Genomic DNA, 12,132 nt, shown 5'->3' on the forward strand with positions numbered 1-12,132 from the left:
GCTTGGAACATGCCTTGCCAGCAGAATCACTCATGCCTGCACGGTAACAACGGGTGTGGCTAATGGCTTATTTATGTATTATTCTCCTGTCTGTTGCAGAAGCTCTTTAGTGCAGATAGGCTTTTCATTGGCTATGCTGATCTTTCTTTCAGGCACAGACTTATCAAATGCCCAGAAAATGTTTTGAGGAGGAGAATTTCCCCTCTTGTTCTTCTTTGTATTTAACTTTCCTGAAACAGTGAGATACGCGATGTCTTTACAGAATTTACTCCTAACTTTTCATGGTCTAGCAGGCAGAATCACCTCTGTCTCACGTAAACGGGACTGACCACATTAATTTCAGCTCAGAATTCCTGTTCAGAGTCATTTGCAGAATGCCTTTGTTAGCTGAAGGAGCATTCAGCATGCAGCAAAGTAATAGTTTGTAGGCGTAGATCTAGCAATTGGTGTTTATGAATAGAAGTTTTGTTAACGATTATAGTGCTGTTATATACTTTGTGACATGTCAGTATAATACACTGGGTGTTTTTCTTTTGTTTTTTTCCCTCTTCCCACACAGAGTGTGTAGTGGCATGTCACAAGTTTGTCGAAGTCAATGCCCTGGGTCTAACAGTAGCTGCCCTTAGTAGCTATGATTCCAACATGAGAGCAGCCGCGTATTTTGTCCTGGCTTCCTTTCGTTCTCATCTGGAAGGAGCTCGCTTTCGAGAAAAGAGTCAGGTAAGACTGAGCTCAGTTGATAGTCTGCCAGGTTAAACGTTTTAGGTCATGGGCGCTTATGGGAGAGTCACTGCTTTACTCATCCATCTACATGCACATGGTGAGAGAGCTAAAAGAAGCTTTTTATCCTCTATTCCACTGTTTCTCCTCTATTGCTTTGTGTTTCCTCCTGTTATAATCAATGGGCAGAAAAAGGGGGGAAAATGTGTTTTAGAAATTCTTAGGAATTTTATTTGTAGGAATGGAAATCCTGATGGGATTGGTATTTGATTTATGGCCTATGAAATATTCTAAAAGCCTATTTATGTATTCATGCTCTCGTGTTGTATTCGTTTTGGTTATGGTTCAATCTTTGCTCCCCTGGGTTCCTGTGCTGCAGTTGCTGTATCTCTTGGATGCTGTGCAAAATGGAATCAGGCAGCCAAACCTCAGATTTACCTTCTCTTTGACCCTCTACATTGCTCGTGTGGCACAGCAGATTCTGAAGCCAGGTACTGTAACCTACCGTTCGTGTCGAACTCCTGGGGTGAGTCGCTGTGCATGGAGTAACGTCCTTGACCGTTACTGGAAGATGAGATAGCTGTGACGCTGGTAGGAGCCATGAAGTATGCTTTCCTGTGTTTCAAAGAGCTTTCAGTGCTTGTGTAGACTGCCTTACTGGAGAAGTAGGAAGTGCCATTTTGATTTGTGTACGAAACCAGTCTGATCCATCAGGGATGAAGCCACTACCTCCTCGTAATTTTGGGGTGGAAGTGGGCAGAGAACTAGATGAGTGAAAGTAGATGAGTCTGCGGGTCCTGTTCAGCAGATCAGAGTAGGTTGGCCCGAGCGTCCTTTTGTCCTTAGACACTGACTCAACACAAGTCACTATTACAAAGGAGAATCATAGCATCAGGGAGTAGTTCAGTTTGGAAGGGACCTTGTGAGGTCTCTAGCTAAACCCTCTGCCCAAAGCAGGGCCAGCTATGAGAGCAGACCACTTTGCGCAGGGCTTTATCTTAGAAAACCTCCAGACCTCTAGACTGATCCTGGAAAGTCTCCAAGGATGGAGACTGTATAGTCCCTTTGGGCAACTTGTTCCACTGCTCATGGGGGACATGTCTGGTCTGTAGGTTAAAAGTTACGATTGCCTAATGTTAAGTGTTAGGCTTGAAACATGGAGAAATTTGCCTCTCGCTTTGCTGCGGATTTCTGTTTTATCAATGAAGTAATGCTGGGTTTGCTGAAATCAGAGCCATGTTAAATGTTTATCTTCTCACCTGCTTTATGCGCGCTCTGAACGAACGTTTCATTTTCGGGGAGAGGAGGGACGGCCAACAATATAATCAGCCTTAGAGCAGACGCCTCACTGTAGTTCATGTACTGTTCTGACAGCTAGCTGAAACACTGGAAAATACAGGTTCCATTTATTTTTCTGCATGGTTGTGTGTTGTGATTGTTGTCTTCCTCCACAATAACCATTGTTTCTCTTCACAGAGGAGCACATGTATATAAAGGTAAACAGATTCCTTTTGTCACACCAGTATTTGGACCTGAGGAAAGTACCAGGGTTTTTCCAGCTTTTCTACAGTTTTGATTTTGAGGTAATGTAAGAATCCCATCTTAGCTATCCACTAATTCTTCAGAAAAGAATAGAAAAAAGCCATAAAAATGCAATGAAATCTTACTCTTCTATAGGTAATTAATTAGAGGCATCTTTGTTTTGTTTTATATTGGAATTAGAAGAATTATTTCTGGGTTTCTTTGTTGTTTTCTTAATAGTAACACATAATGAAATCATGAGTTGTGCTGTGCATGCTCTGTAAGCACAACAAACAATGTTCTGCTCTGGGTAACTTACATTCATATTTGAGTTTAGATTATTAATGTTGAGTTCAACTGAGGTATTTTAGAAACAGCAACTTTTAAAGTTCCATTATCGGTGCATATTTCAGCTGCAGAATAACTGTTCCTGATGGATGTTATTGATTAAATTTGATAGGGATTAAAACTGAGCAGTCCAGAAAAAGCTGTTAAGCACTGTGCTGGCACTCCCAGGGAACCAGGTTTTTTTGTGCTCTTATGAGCAGGCATTATTTTGAAATGTCTGATGGTGGTATTTTTCTTACGGCCTCTAGTACAAAACAGAACGTGAGTGGATTCTCAGATTTCTTGGAGAAGGGCTGCGCGATAAACATTGCTATGAGCTTTATGACTACCAGAGGATTTTCCAGGTCATTCTTTCCTTTTTCAACAGTCCTTTGTGTGATGAGGGCTCCCAGGTAAGAATAAAAAAATAAAAAAACAAAACCAAACACAAAAAACCCCAAACCACAAAAGTCTGAAAGGTTTGGAGATCTTAAATAAATACAAAGCAGAAAGGCGCAGTTGATTCTTCCCTTGCCCTCTTGAAAATCTGTTCCTTGTTGATCTTGTGTATGTATGGAGGGGGAAATAATTGCTTATGTCTAAACCAGAGTCACATCCATGTCCCCTGAAATTGGAACAGGTCCCTGCCATCATGGAACCTCACTCAGTTTCATCAACTGGTAGTCTGGCTCTAGTCATATTTCTGCTGCTTCGTGGAAAATATTGCAGATACCGCAGTTTCGCTCAGGGTCTTTGCTTTTTTAGGTCTCCTTATTCCCTAACCAGCATATTACATGTACAGCAGGAAGAAAACTCACATGCCAGAAGCTCTCATGTTCATAAGCATCCACCCTGAGAAATCCAGTCTATTAAAAGTATCTCAGTTAGGTATCAAAATCTTGGACGAAAAGAGAAAATTGTCTTTCTACCTTAAGACTTCCTTTTAAGAGTAGCGTATGTGTGTACGAAGGCTTGAAAAGACAATGTCTTGTCTTCCCTGGGGTTGCTACAAACATGTGGTGTTTGGTAGTACATTTTAAGTTGATCAGATCCCAGATCCCAGTCAGGTTGCTAATTATATCCTTCTGAAAGATTGATAATAATTAGATCCTGACTGTATTCTTATTTTGTAAAAGAACAAATTATATTTTCTGTTTCAGAGTCGTATTCTGGAGGTATTACAAAATGCTGCCCATGTCACCAGAGCTGCCTATGAGCTGATACAAGATCACAGCCTCTTAACCTGGATACTCCACATCTTAGAGAAAAGGTAACTAGGGCAATACTAGTGAAATCAGAACAATATTGCTGTCCACAGTAGAATAATTATGCAACTGAGTATGAAAGCAAGGGTGACCAATACGGAGATGGCCTGTCAGCGGTTGTGACATTTGGCATACTGGCAGAATCTGCCAAACTCTGAAACATTCCCTTGTGTTTCTAAAAAGAAAATTAAGATGCTTTCAGGTTGGAGTAGGAGGGATGATGGGGGGGCGGGGGGGGGGGCCGCACAGCATGCTTCGTGTTTTTGATAATGCTTTCTTGAAAAACTTAGAAAACAAAATGGCACCTTATTTTAGCGTATGTGACCCTTTCATTTCAAATACCCCCAATTCATGTCCTGTTGTAGGATCTCCTACACAGTAATTGGCACAATAATGAATTTGAGCTGTCTGTAACATCTCTCTTCCTTCTCCTTCCTCCTCCCCTTGCCTTTCCCTCACATACATGCACACATGCACACACACAAACACACGCACAAAATCTCTTTTGCATGGATTCCCCTGGCAGGTTCAAGCAAGGTTTTTCAGGAACATCTACAGTGTGATTGGCCTGAACAGGTTCCCAGTACTGCTTCCCTGTTGTACACCTCTCTCTGGTACAACTTGGTACATTTGCAAGTGAAAAAGCCTGGATTTGGCCTCCAGCACCCAATACGTATTTTGTGATTGTACTTTAGAGAAGTATTCTTCTTGCATCCTCTCTATAAAAATGAGATTGCTCCCTCCCCCCCACCTTTAGAATAGCAAAGTAAATACAGCTCCTGATACTGTGCTGTAAGCATTGCTGTTGTTACTTGAAGTCTTAGGAACATAAGGAGCCAAGCTGTCTGGAACAGTAACTGCTCTAAAGAAATGGTGGCAATGGTTGCAATGTAATGGAATACTTGGCAGAGCTGTGTAGTGAAAGATGCAAGTCAGAAGTCACTAGTTTCATGCAGGGGCTGTGATCATAGAATAGTTTGGGTTGGAAGGGATCTTTAAAGGTCATCTAGTCCCACCAGGGACCAGGGCCTCCATGTGGCTGGGGCTTCAAAGGGGGTGCGCTGTCATGCCCTGATGGGGTCCTGGCTGAGAGGCACCTGTTGCCATTCATGGCTCCAGAAGTGCACTAGAATATGGTCCCCTCTAGATGATGGACAGGTTCCTGGTTAGGATCTGCCTTCCAAATGGGTGTTTGCTTCTTTTTTTTGTTTTTCAGGTTTCTGGAAAACAAGCTGTTACATAAAATTATTTCCTTACTCCATACTCTGTGGCTAACAAATTTAGGAGGCAAGAGAGAAAGCAAGAATCAATCCCAGGAGAACAGGAAGTTTCTTCCAATTCAGCTTGTAAATGAATTTCTGTATGTTTTGATCACATTAATCAAACACATTCGGTAAGTCCTTTTTTTTGTTTTGTTTATTTTTTAATCAATTTGCATGTCATCCTCTGTCCAGTTTGAAATTTATTAAGGCCAGAAGAATTTCTTGACCTCTGGTAGTTTAATGCTTTTTTTTCCCCCTTCAGTTTGAATGTTGAGTAGTGAATCTTGACGAGATTTCTTTGACAGGAAGATTTAGCTGTTTAAATACATTGGAATAAAATAACAACTGAGTCATAGTTACTGTCAAGTTCTACATCCTTAGTTATTGGCCGTTTTTAAGCTGCTATGTTTTACCTTTTTCCTGCTGGATTAGAGCCTGCAGTTAGCAATGCTATTTGCTGCAAGGATCTTTCATACTCTCTGAAGCTTTAGACTCTTTCTGTGTCTATACCGTGCCTGCAAATTGTATGAGGAGAAACCATTCAAAGTTCTACACGACAACGCTAAGAAGGGATCAGTCTCTTCTCTCCAGATCTAGAGCACTTAACCTGTCTAAGCACACCAGTTGCAGCAGGGATAGTAGAAAGCAAATGGGTAACCAGTTCTATTTGGGTTCATAACAGTACCTGCAGCTCTTCGTGCAGACAACTATTGCCACAGCCTGCAGAAGCTATGTTTATTTCCTCAAAGTTTTGAAAATTCATGTGAAATAAAAAAGTGTAGGTAAAGCTCCAGACCCCTAGCCTCTTGCTTGTGTGCCATCTGCCTTTGCTATTTACAGGCAGGAGGGTGAAGACTGCGTTTCATGGTGTGTTCTGCCAAACGCTAATGGAGCGAAGCACTGGGCATTCAGTGGGAATGAAACTAATTATTACTGGCATCCTGAGAAACGAAAGTGTATGTCTAGAAAACTGCAGGAAGAGACTGTAAGGAGAAAAAAACTGTACTTTTTTTATTAATTAGCATACAGAAAAATACATGGCACTTCTGTGTTCTTTTCATAGGACTAATTTAGACCTAGCCAAACTGACTCAGTTTTTCAGTACACTCAGTTCTGTGCTGGAATATCGTGCTATAGTTGTTGAGGCCTTCAAAGAAATGAGCCGGTTCACTGTGAATGACAGCGTTCTCTCAGACAAAGAGATCCTGCTGCTGCTGCATAAGTGGAGCGTCGTCGAAAAAGACCTGCAACTGCAAGAGGATGTGCAGACTCTTGCTCAGAAATACCAAATCAAAGAATTGCTTAGTAAGTACTAAAATATTTCAGAAAAGTAACACTGTTGAGGCCGGTCTAAGCTAACCATACAAGTGAGGCAAACTTTATAGGAAGAAATATTAATAACTTTTGTCAGACAATGTGATATAGCTTGGGGGAGGAGGAACAGAAATGGAAAGCCATTTCTCAGGTCTTTATCATAGTGATTTCTAACTTTAACACAATTCTAGAAGCTTTTTAGAAATAAGGCTTTAAAAAGGGAAAGAGCTTTAAAATGAAACTTAGTTGCAGATCTAGAGTCAGGCTTTGAAAAATTGTATTCTTAAATGAAGTCTTAAACAGTGCTTGGAGGCTTTGTGCTCAAAGATTTGAACCATTCTGAGTGTGGATGAGGGATCTGAAAGTGAAATATGAGCAAAACTAGCAGTGAAGCAAATGAAAATTAAATCGTTAATTTTTCTTATTGTCATCAGTGTTGGTAGAAAGCAAAAATACGTTTGGACTTGTATGACTTCTCTCTTGTTATCTCTGTGAATAAAATGTAGAAGGAACTTTGTAGTGGGAGGTGTTAAACAACGCTGGTTTCCTGCAAATACAACAACTGCTCTTGGTGCACATAATAGGTTCTATAGGTTTCTTTGTGTTCTGTATCAGTTAAACTAATTTTTAAAGTATCACTGTATGTAAGGGATACTATAAAAGCTTTAGTGTTTCTAAAGTTTTTCACACCCTTTTAGTGTATTTCTGAGGATTTTTAGAGAATTACAGTGACATCTGCAACTTACTGTATGAGAGGTTTAAAAAAAAAATCTGTTGCTCCAAGCCTCAGGAGCTTATAAAGCAGTCACAAAAATGGGTCCTTATCTGAAATTTTGTTTCTGAGGTTACATTTCAGGAGTTGTCCCCATACCCCACAGCAACCGGGACAAAATACTGAGATGCATTTAGTTGATTTTAAGCTGCGGAGTGCAACATAATTGACATTTCTGATTATTTTCTCAGTGACTCCTTGAAAGCAAATTGCCATAAAATGCTCTGTGTGGTATGGTGGTGGCAAAGCGCTGTTGCTGTTTGGGAGCTTTGCTGCTCCCGTGACACAGGCAGCATCTAACGGTGGGTAGCCCCACGTTACAAAGTTCGGCTGCCCGTCTCCTCCCTTGGGGTGTGAAAAATTCACGTGCCCTGAGTTGACAGCACCTCACCAGCCAGACACTCAGCCAGGGTGCAGCTGTGCCAGAGGAAAGCAGACTTTGCTGCTTCAGCCTGCGCCATTCAAAAGCAACTTAGCTGTGCTGGTATCATTTTCCGTAGGCAGGCGTGTGCTGCACCTCGGCTAGCCCAGAGAATAGTGGCTTCAGCATTTCTCATGAGGTGGTGTAAATAATGTAGCCTTACTGGCAAAATGGCATCGTGTGGACCTCTGGAATACTGCCTTGGCTTTGCTGGGCTGCAGGCCAGGGCATGGGTGGCGTTATTGCTCACCTCAAAGTCAGGCGATCCAGTTCAGAAAAGGGTTTCAGCCTGTGAGTCGCTGGGAGCTGCCTGTAGCCATTTGCTCTGAATTGCATAGGCTCAATTAGGCTGCTAAATGAGGCTAGTACTTATCCTTTCAGCAACTGAAACAACACATGATACCGTCTTTGTTGCATAATTTTGTACCAAGAAAATCCTTTGGAGTATCTGACGTTTGTTTTGGTGGTGTTTTTCTTCTTACAGAAAATATTAAAGAAAAGAACAAATCTCAAGCCTCATCTCGTGCATATCATCACAGTCGGAAAAAGAATGAGATAGAAAGAGAAGACAACACTGCTGCAGATCTGAAAGTCTCTGAGCTGGAGAAATGCAGAGATCATCTGAATTCCATATTTGCCCATTGGGAGCCTGTTTTCCCAGCACCACCCACCAACCATCGAGGGGAGCCCCTCAAATCTGCTGACCTTGCGGATGAAACAGTCAGTCTTACCTGCGCGTCCGCTTACCTAGTAACTAAATGGCTCGTAAAGTCCATGGTTGAGCACAGCCTCAATACGCAAAATGTTTCGTTAACTCTGCGGTGGCTACAGAATTGCATCTTGCCGCACCCAGTGGCAGTGCAGGAGATGCTCAAGGATGAGACATTGAGAAACAACATCTTCAAGTTTTACACCCAGATCTGTGAGGCCAGCAGCGGGACGGCTGGACTCTTTAAAGAGCTCTGTTTGTTCAGTTCAATCATGCTTCACCTAATGGATGCTCAGGGCCTGACCAACAACAGCTTTCATGAACTTGTGAAAACATTGTGCCTGTCAGCAATGACGGAAGAGGATGCGAACAAGAAAGGTAACTCGTCTTTTCCTTTTCACTCACGTTACAAGGCGGTAGTGGTGGAAAGTAGGCAGTTACATGTTTTTTTTAATTCATCAAAACGGTTTAAGTTTGTCAGTGTCCATTTTTGCTCATAACTTCACAAAGTAAAAGCTGTGTCTTTGGTGGTATGGGCACAGGGGTGGGTAGCACAGAATAGGGTCACGCTGTAGGGGTTTCAGATAGTAAGTACATCAGTCACACTCACTCAAAGAAAGGACTCAAAGTCCTTTCTAGGACTAAAGTGGAGTTCAGTGAGGTATAAAAAATATAATTCCAATGGGAAGAATAGTCTGCAACAAATGAATCCACGTGGGTATGGGTTCTGATCCATATGCTGTTCAATGCTGTCATTTGGTAGCAAAAGCCACCGGTCAGATTTCAAACTTTTTTATTTAACAAGGACAGAAGGTTGTGCTGACAAGAAACTGTTTTCTTCCCTTAGTGTGAGGAGGATCATCGGCTTTGCATGGGCAAAAACCCCAGCAGCTTTCCATCTAGGAAAAGAGTTAGGAAACTATTTAAAAACATAGGTCTGGAGGTAAAATGGTTTGGTTTTGTATTACTGTGTGGAAATAGAAGAATATCTGTTCTGATTTTTCTCTAATTTTTTTTTCACAGCTGTTTGTGTATTCCTGACTTCTGTTTACATTGGGGACATATGGCTTGGAGCACAGGAGCCGGATATGTTAATAACCCATGTCAAATTGATTTGCGGTAGTACAGATGATAAATTAAACGATGATGACTTGGAAACTCATAAAAAAGGAGAAGAAACTATTATGCCTCTTTGCAAAACCCTTTACTTGGCTACATTGGGGCATTAATTCAGTGAACTGACATTTAATCTTCAATGTTATATGCTCTGCCATCATTGCTGTGAGCCATGAAACCCTCCTGAACTGTTCTCCATACAAATCTAACTTGTTTTGTCACAAAGATCAATATTTTATTACTGTGTGCGAGCTCAGAAGGGGAAAATTGTATTCATCATCTCTTCAGTGGAACATTAAAGCTGTAATTTCCCATTTCTTGAACAGTATGGGAGATTGAATGTTATTTATATCATTTTTATTACAGGCATTTTTAACTTTATGAAGAACCAAAAAAGACTGATCAGTGCCTTGCCTCTGGACTGTATTTCAGTCCCCATGTAGTTAAAATCCGTCCTCTCTCCAATATAAGATGGGGAAGAAAGACTGCAGAACTTCACCACAATGTGGTATAAGTGCAAAGAACGAGTAGTCAGAGGTTTAGCCACGATGATTTACTGTTTCTTGAAGAGCCCAGTTTCTTTCATGATACATGATACCAAAACCAGTATGAATAGAAGACTGAACACTGCAATCGTGATGGTCTGGGATTCTTCTTGTTTTTAAATTAAATGGCTTTTGAAAGCATTTATATCGGATCTGCCTGTTTTTATTCTCCTTTCTGTTTTGTTTTTTGTTTGTTTTGTGTTTTGTTTTGTTTTGTTTTTTAATTAAAAAAAGCCCTGACCATCACCGCTGCTGGGACTTGCAACAAAGGCCCATCTTCTCTCCACTCTGAAAAGATGAGAGATGGAACTAAAACCCAAATGACTTGCTGCTCATTGATTATACATGGTTTTTATTGGAAATTCTCTGTGAAATCTGATAAATATTTCTTGAATGTGGCCTCGAGGGCAGTTTAACTTACCATTCCAGATATGCAAACATGCAGAGCCTGAACTTAGACCATTGAAATGTAAAACAGGATTTATTAAATTGATTCATGAATATGTGCTGTGCCTAGGTACTCTGTACAAATTCTGTACAGGGAAAAAATCAGAAATGCACCCTCCTTGTGATGTTTATTTAATTTGTTTTTTTTTTAAATAAAAAAACATGAGGCACAAATAATGAAGATTGCTTCTACATATAAATATTCTTGTCCTAAAGAAGCCATAATATCTATGTCAAGACTTGATTTAAAAATAACAAATACTCCTTGAAAAAGCTGCAAGCCCATTAGAGGCTAAATTTTGTGTCATATAAAATCCCAAGGGTCTCACATGAGGAAATCATTGTGATGAAAAAAACTTTTTTTTTAATTAAAGGCAAAATGAAACCAAAGGAGTTCCAAAATGAAAGATGTCTTTTCATCTAACGGGAAAAGAAAATACTCATGACACATAGCAAAGGAGTTTTTCAGCTGTCTTGAGGGACTGAGCACATCTAACAGTGGTTTATAGTATGATTTGCTTGAGAGAGTTAAAAAAATGAGGTAAGACCATTCAACCAATCTAAGGACAGTAATGCAGAAGCGTGTTTTCTCTACCCAAATCTTAACTTAATTGGCAATAAATTAAATTAATTTTCCCCAAGTTGAGTCTGTTTTGCCCCTGATGGTAGCTGGTAAGCAATCTCCCTATCTTAATCCTGACCCATGAACTTTTTCATCCCATTCCCCCCCACTCCAGTCCTGCTGAGGGGAAGTGAGAGAGCGGCTGGGTAGGCATCTGGCAGCCAGCCAAGGCCAACCCACCACACTATGTAATGGGGTGTGGTGTAGCCCCTTCCCATCCCTTAATAAAGTAACAAAACCCAAATCCTAAATGCCACAACCCAGTTGTTAGACACTCTCCAGCAAGTTGCAAGCCCAGAATGATTTTGGGTGTGCACTTGCGTGCCTTGCAATAGCCTTTCACATGCCCTTTGGCCATCTTTGCTTAAAAAAATAAATTGTGTAACTGTGGTACCTGCAGGAGCAGAATTCGTGTGTTGAAGCTCAACCAGTTGGAAGAGTGATTCTTGGGTGAGATCTGATTCTAGAAATAGGTACAGCAGACGCAAACAAGCGTGCTAAATTACTTAGGCTTAAACAGCTCTTTGCACACCTTGGTATTTCTCTCTGTGAATGGAAATAGTGAATGCAGTTTCATCACTGCTAAAATAAGGAAGATAACTTTCAAGCCTATAGAGGGCTTTAGCTAATGAGATGCACGGTGCTGTAGAAGTGGAAAGTAGTATCAGGAGACGGAGACTACAACTAGGGCCAGCCATCCATGTTGGTGTGCTTTCCTTACAGTAGCGCATCTAAATCCTGACCAATTCCCCATGAATCCACCCTAAGGGTTCATAACTCAAATGATTTTCTGATGGCCTTAAGTATTCAGAAAGGCCCAGCAGTGAGTACTTTCTCCCTAGCTTGTAATGTTTTGTTAGTATCTCCAACACTGCTATTACCAAAGTACTCAAGGTTTGGAGAAGAGGATTGTTCATATGCATTTCTTCTTTTTGTTTTTAAATGGTATTTTTGGAAACAGAAAATGAATGTAAATCAACTGACAATTTAAAGCTACTAGCCTGTCATGTAAAAGATATACAGCTCATAATGTGCTTATCAGTAAGAGGAATGTAGCTGTGTGCATGTGGGAACTTTTAAAAATAAGGCTT

The 12,132-nt window shown here is 40.8% G+C and overlaps 1 protein-coding gene across 2 annotated transcripts in view; it reads left to right on the forward strand.

Moving 5' to 3' along the window:
- Window positions 1-10,444, forward strand: part of URB1 (URB1 ribosome biogenesis homolog) — a gene marked incomplete at its 5' end in the record, with an annotated part of 56,301 nt that extends 45,857 nt beyond the window's left edge. For both annotated transcript variants that reach the window (XM_082304068.1, XM_082304069.1), the window contains 9 exons: window positions 560-720; window positions 1,100-1,211; window positions 2,197-2,303; window positions 2,838-2,981; window positions 3,729-3,838; window positions 5,050-5,226; window positions 6,159-6,400; window positions 8,087-8,689; window positions 9,335-10,444. In XM_082304068.1, coding sequence (XP_082160194.1) covers window positions 560-720; window positions 1,100-1,211; window positions 2,197-2,303; window positions 2,838-2,981; window positions 3,729-3,838; window positions 5,050-5,226; window positions 6,159-6,400; window positions 8,087-8,689; window positions 9,335-9,540 — 1,862 coding nt within the window. In that variant the 3' untranslated portion in view covers window positions 9,541-10,444. The remainder of the gene's footprint in view (window positions 1-559; window positions 721-1,099; window positions 1,212-2,196; window positions 2,304-2,837; window positions 2,982-3,728; window positions 3,839-5,049; window positions 5,227-6,158; window positions 6,401-8,086; window positions 8,690-9,334) is intronic.
- Window positions 10,445-12,132: the final 1,688 nt, after the last annotated feature.

This window comes from Platalea leucorodia (assembly GCF_965183815.1).
Source record: "Platalea leucorodia genome assembly, chromosome: 2".
NCBI classification, from domain to species: domain Eukaryota; kingdom Metazoa; phylum Chordata; class Aves; order Pelecaniformes; family Threskiornithidae; genus Platalea; species Platalea leucorodia.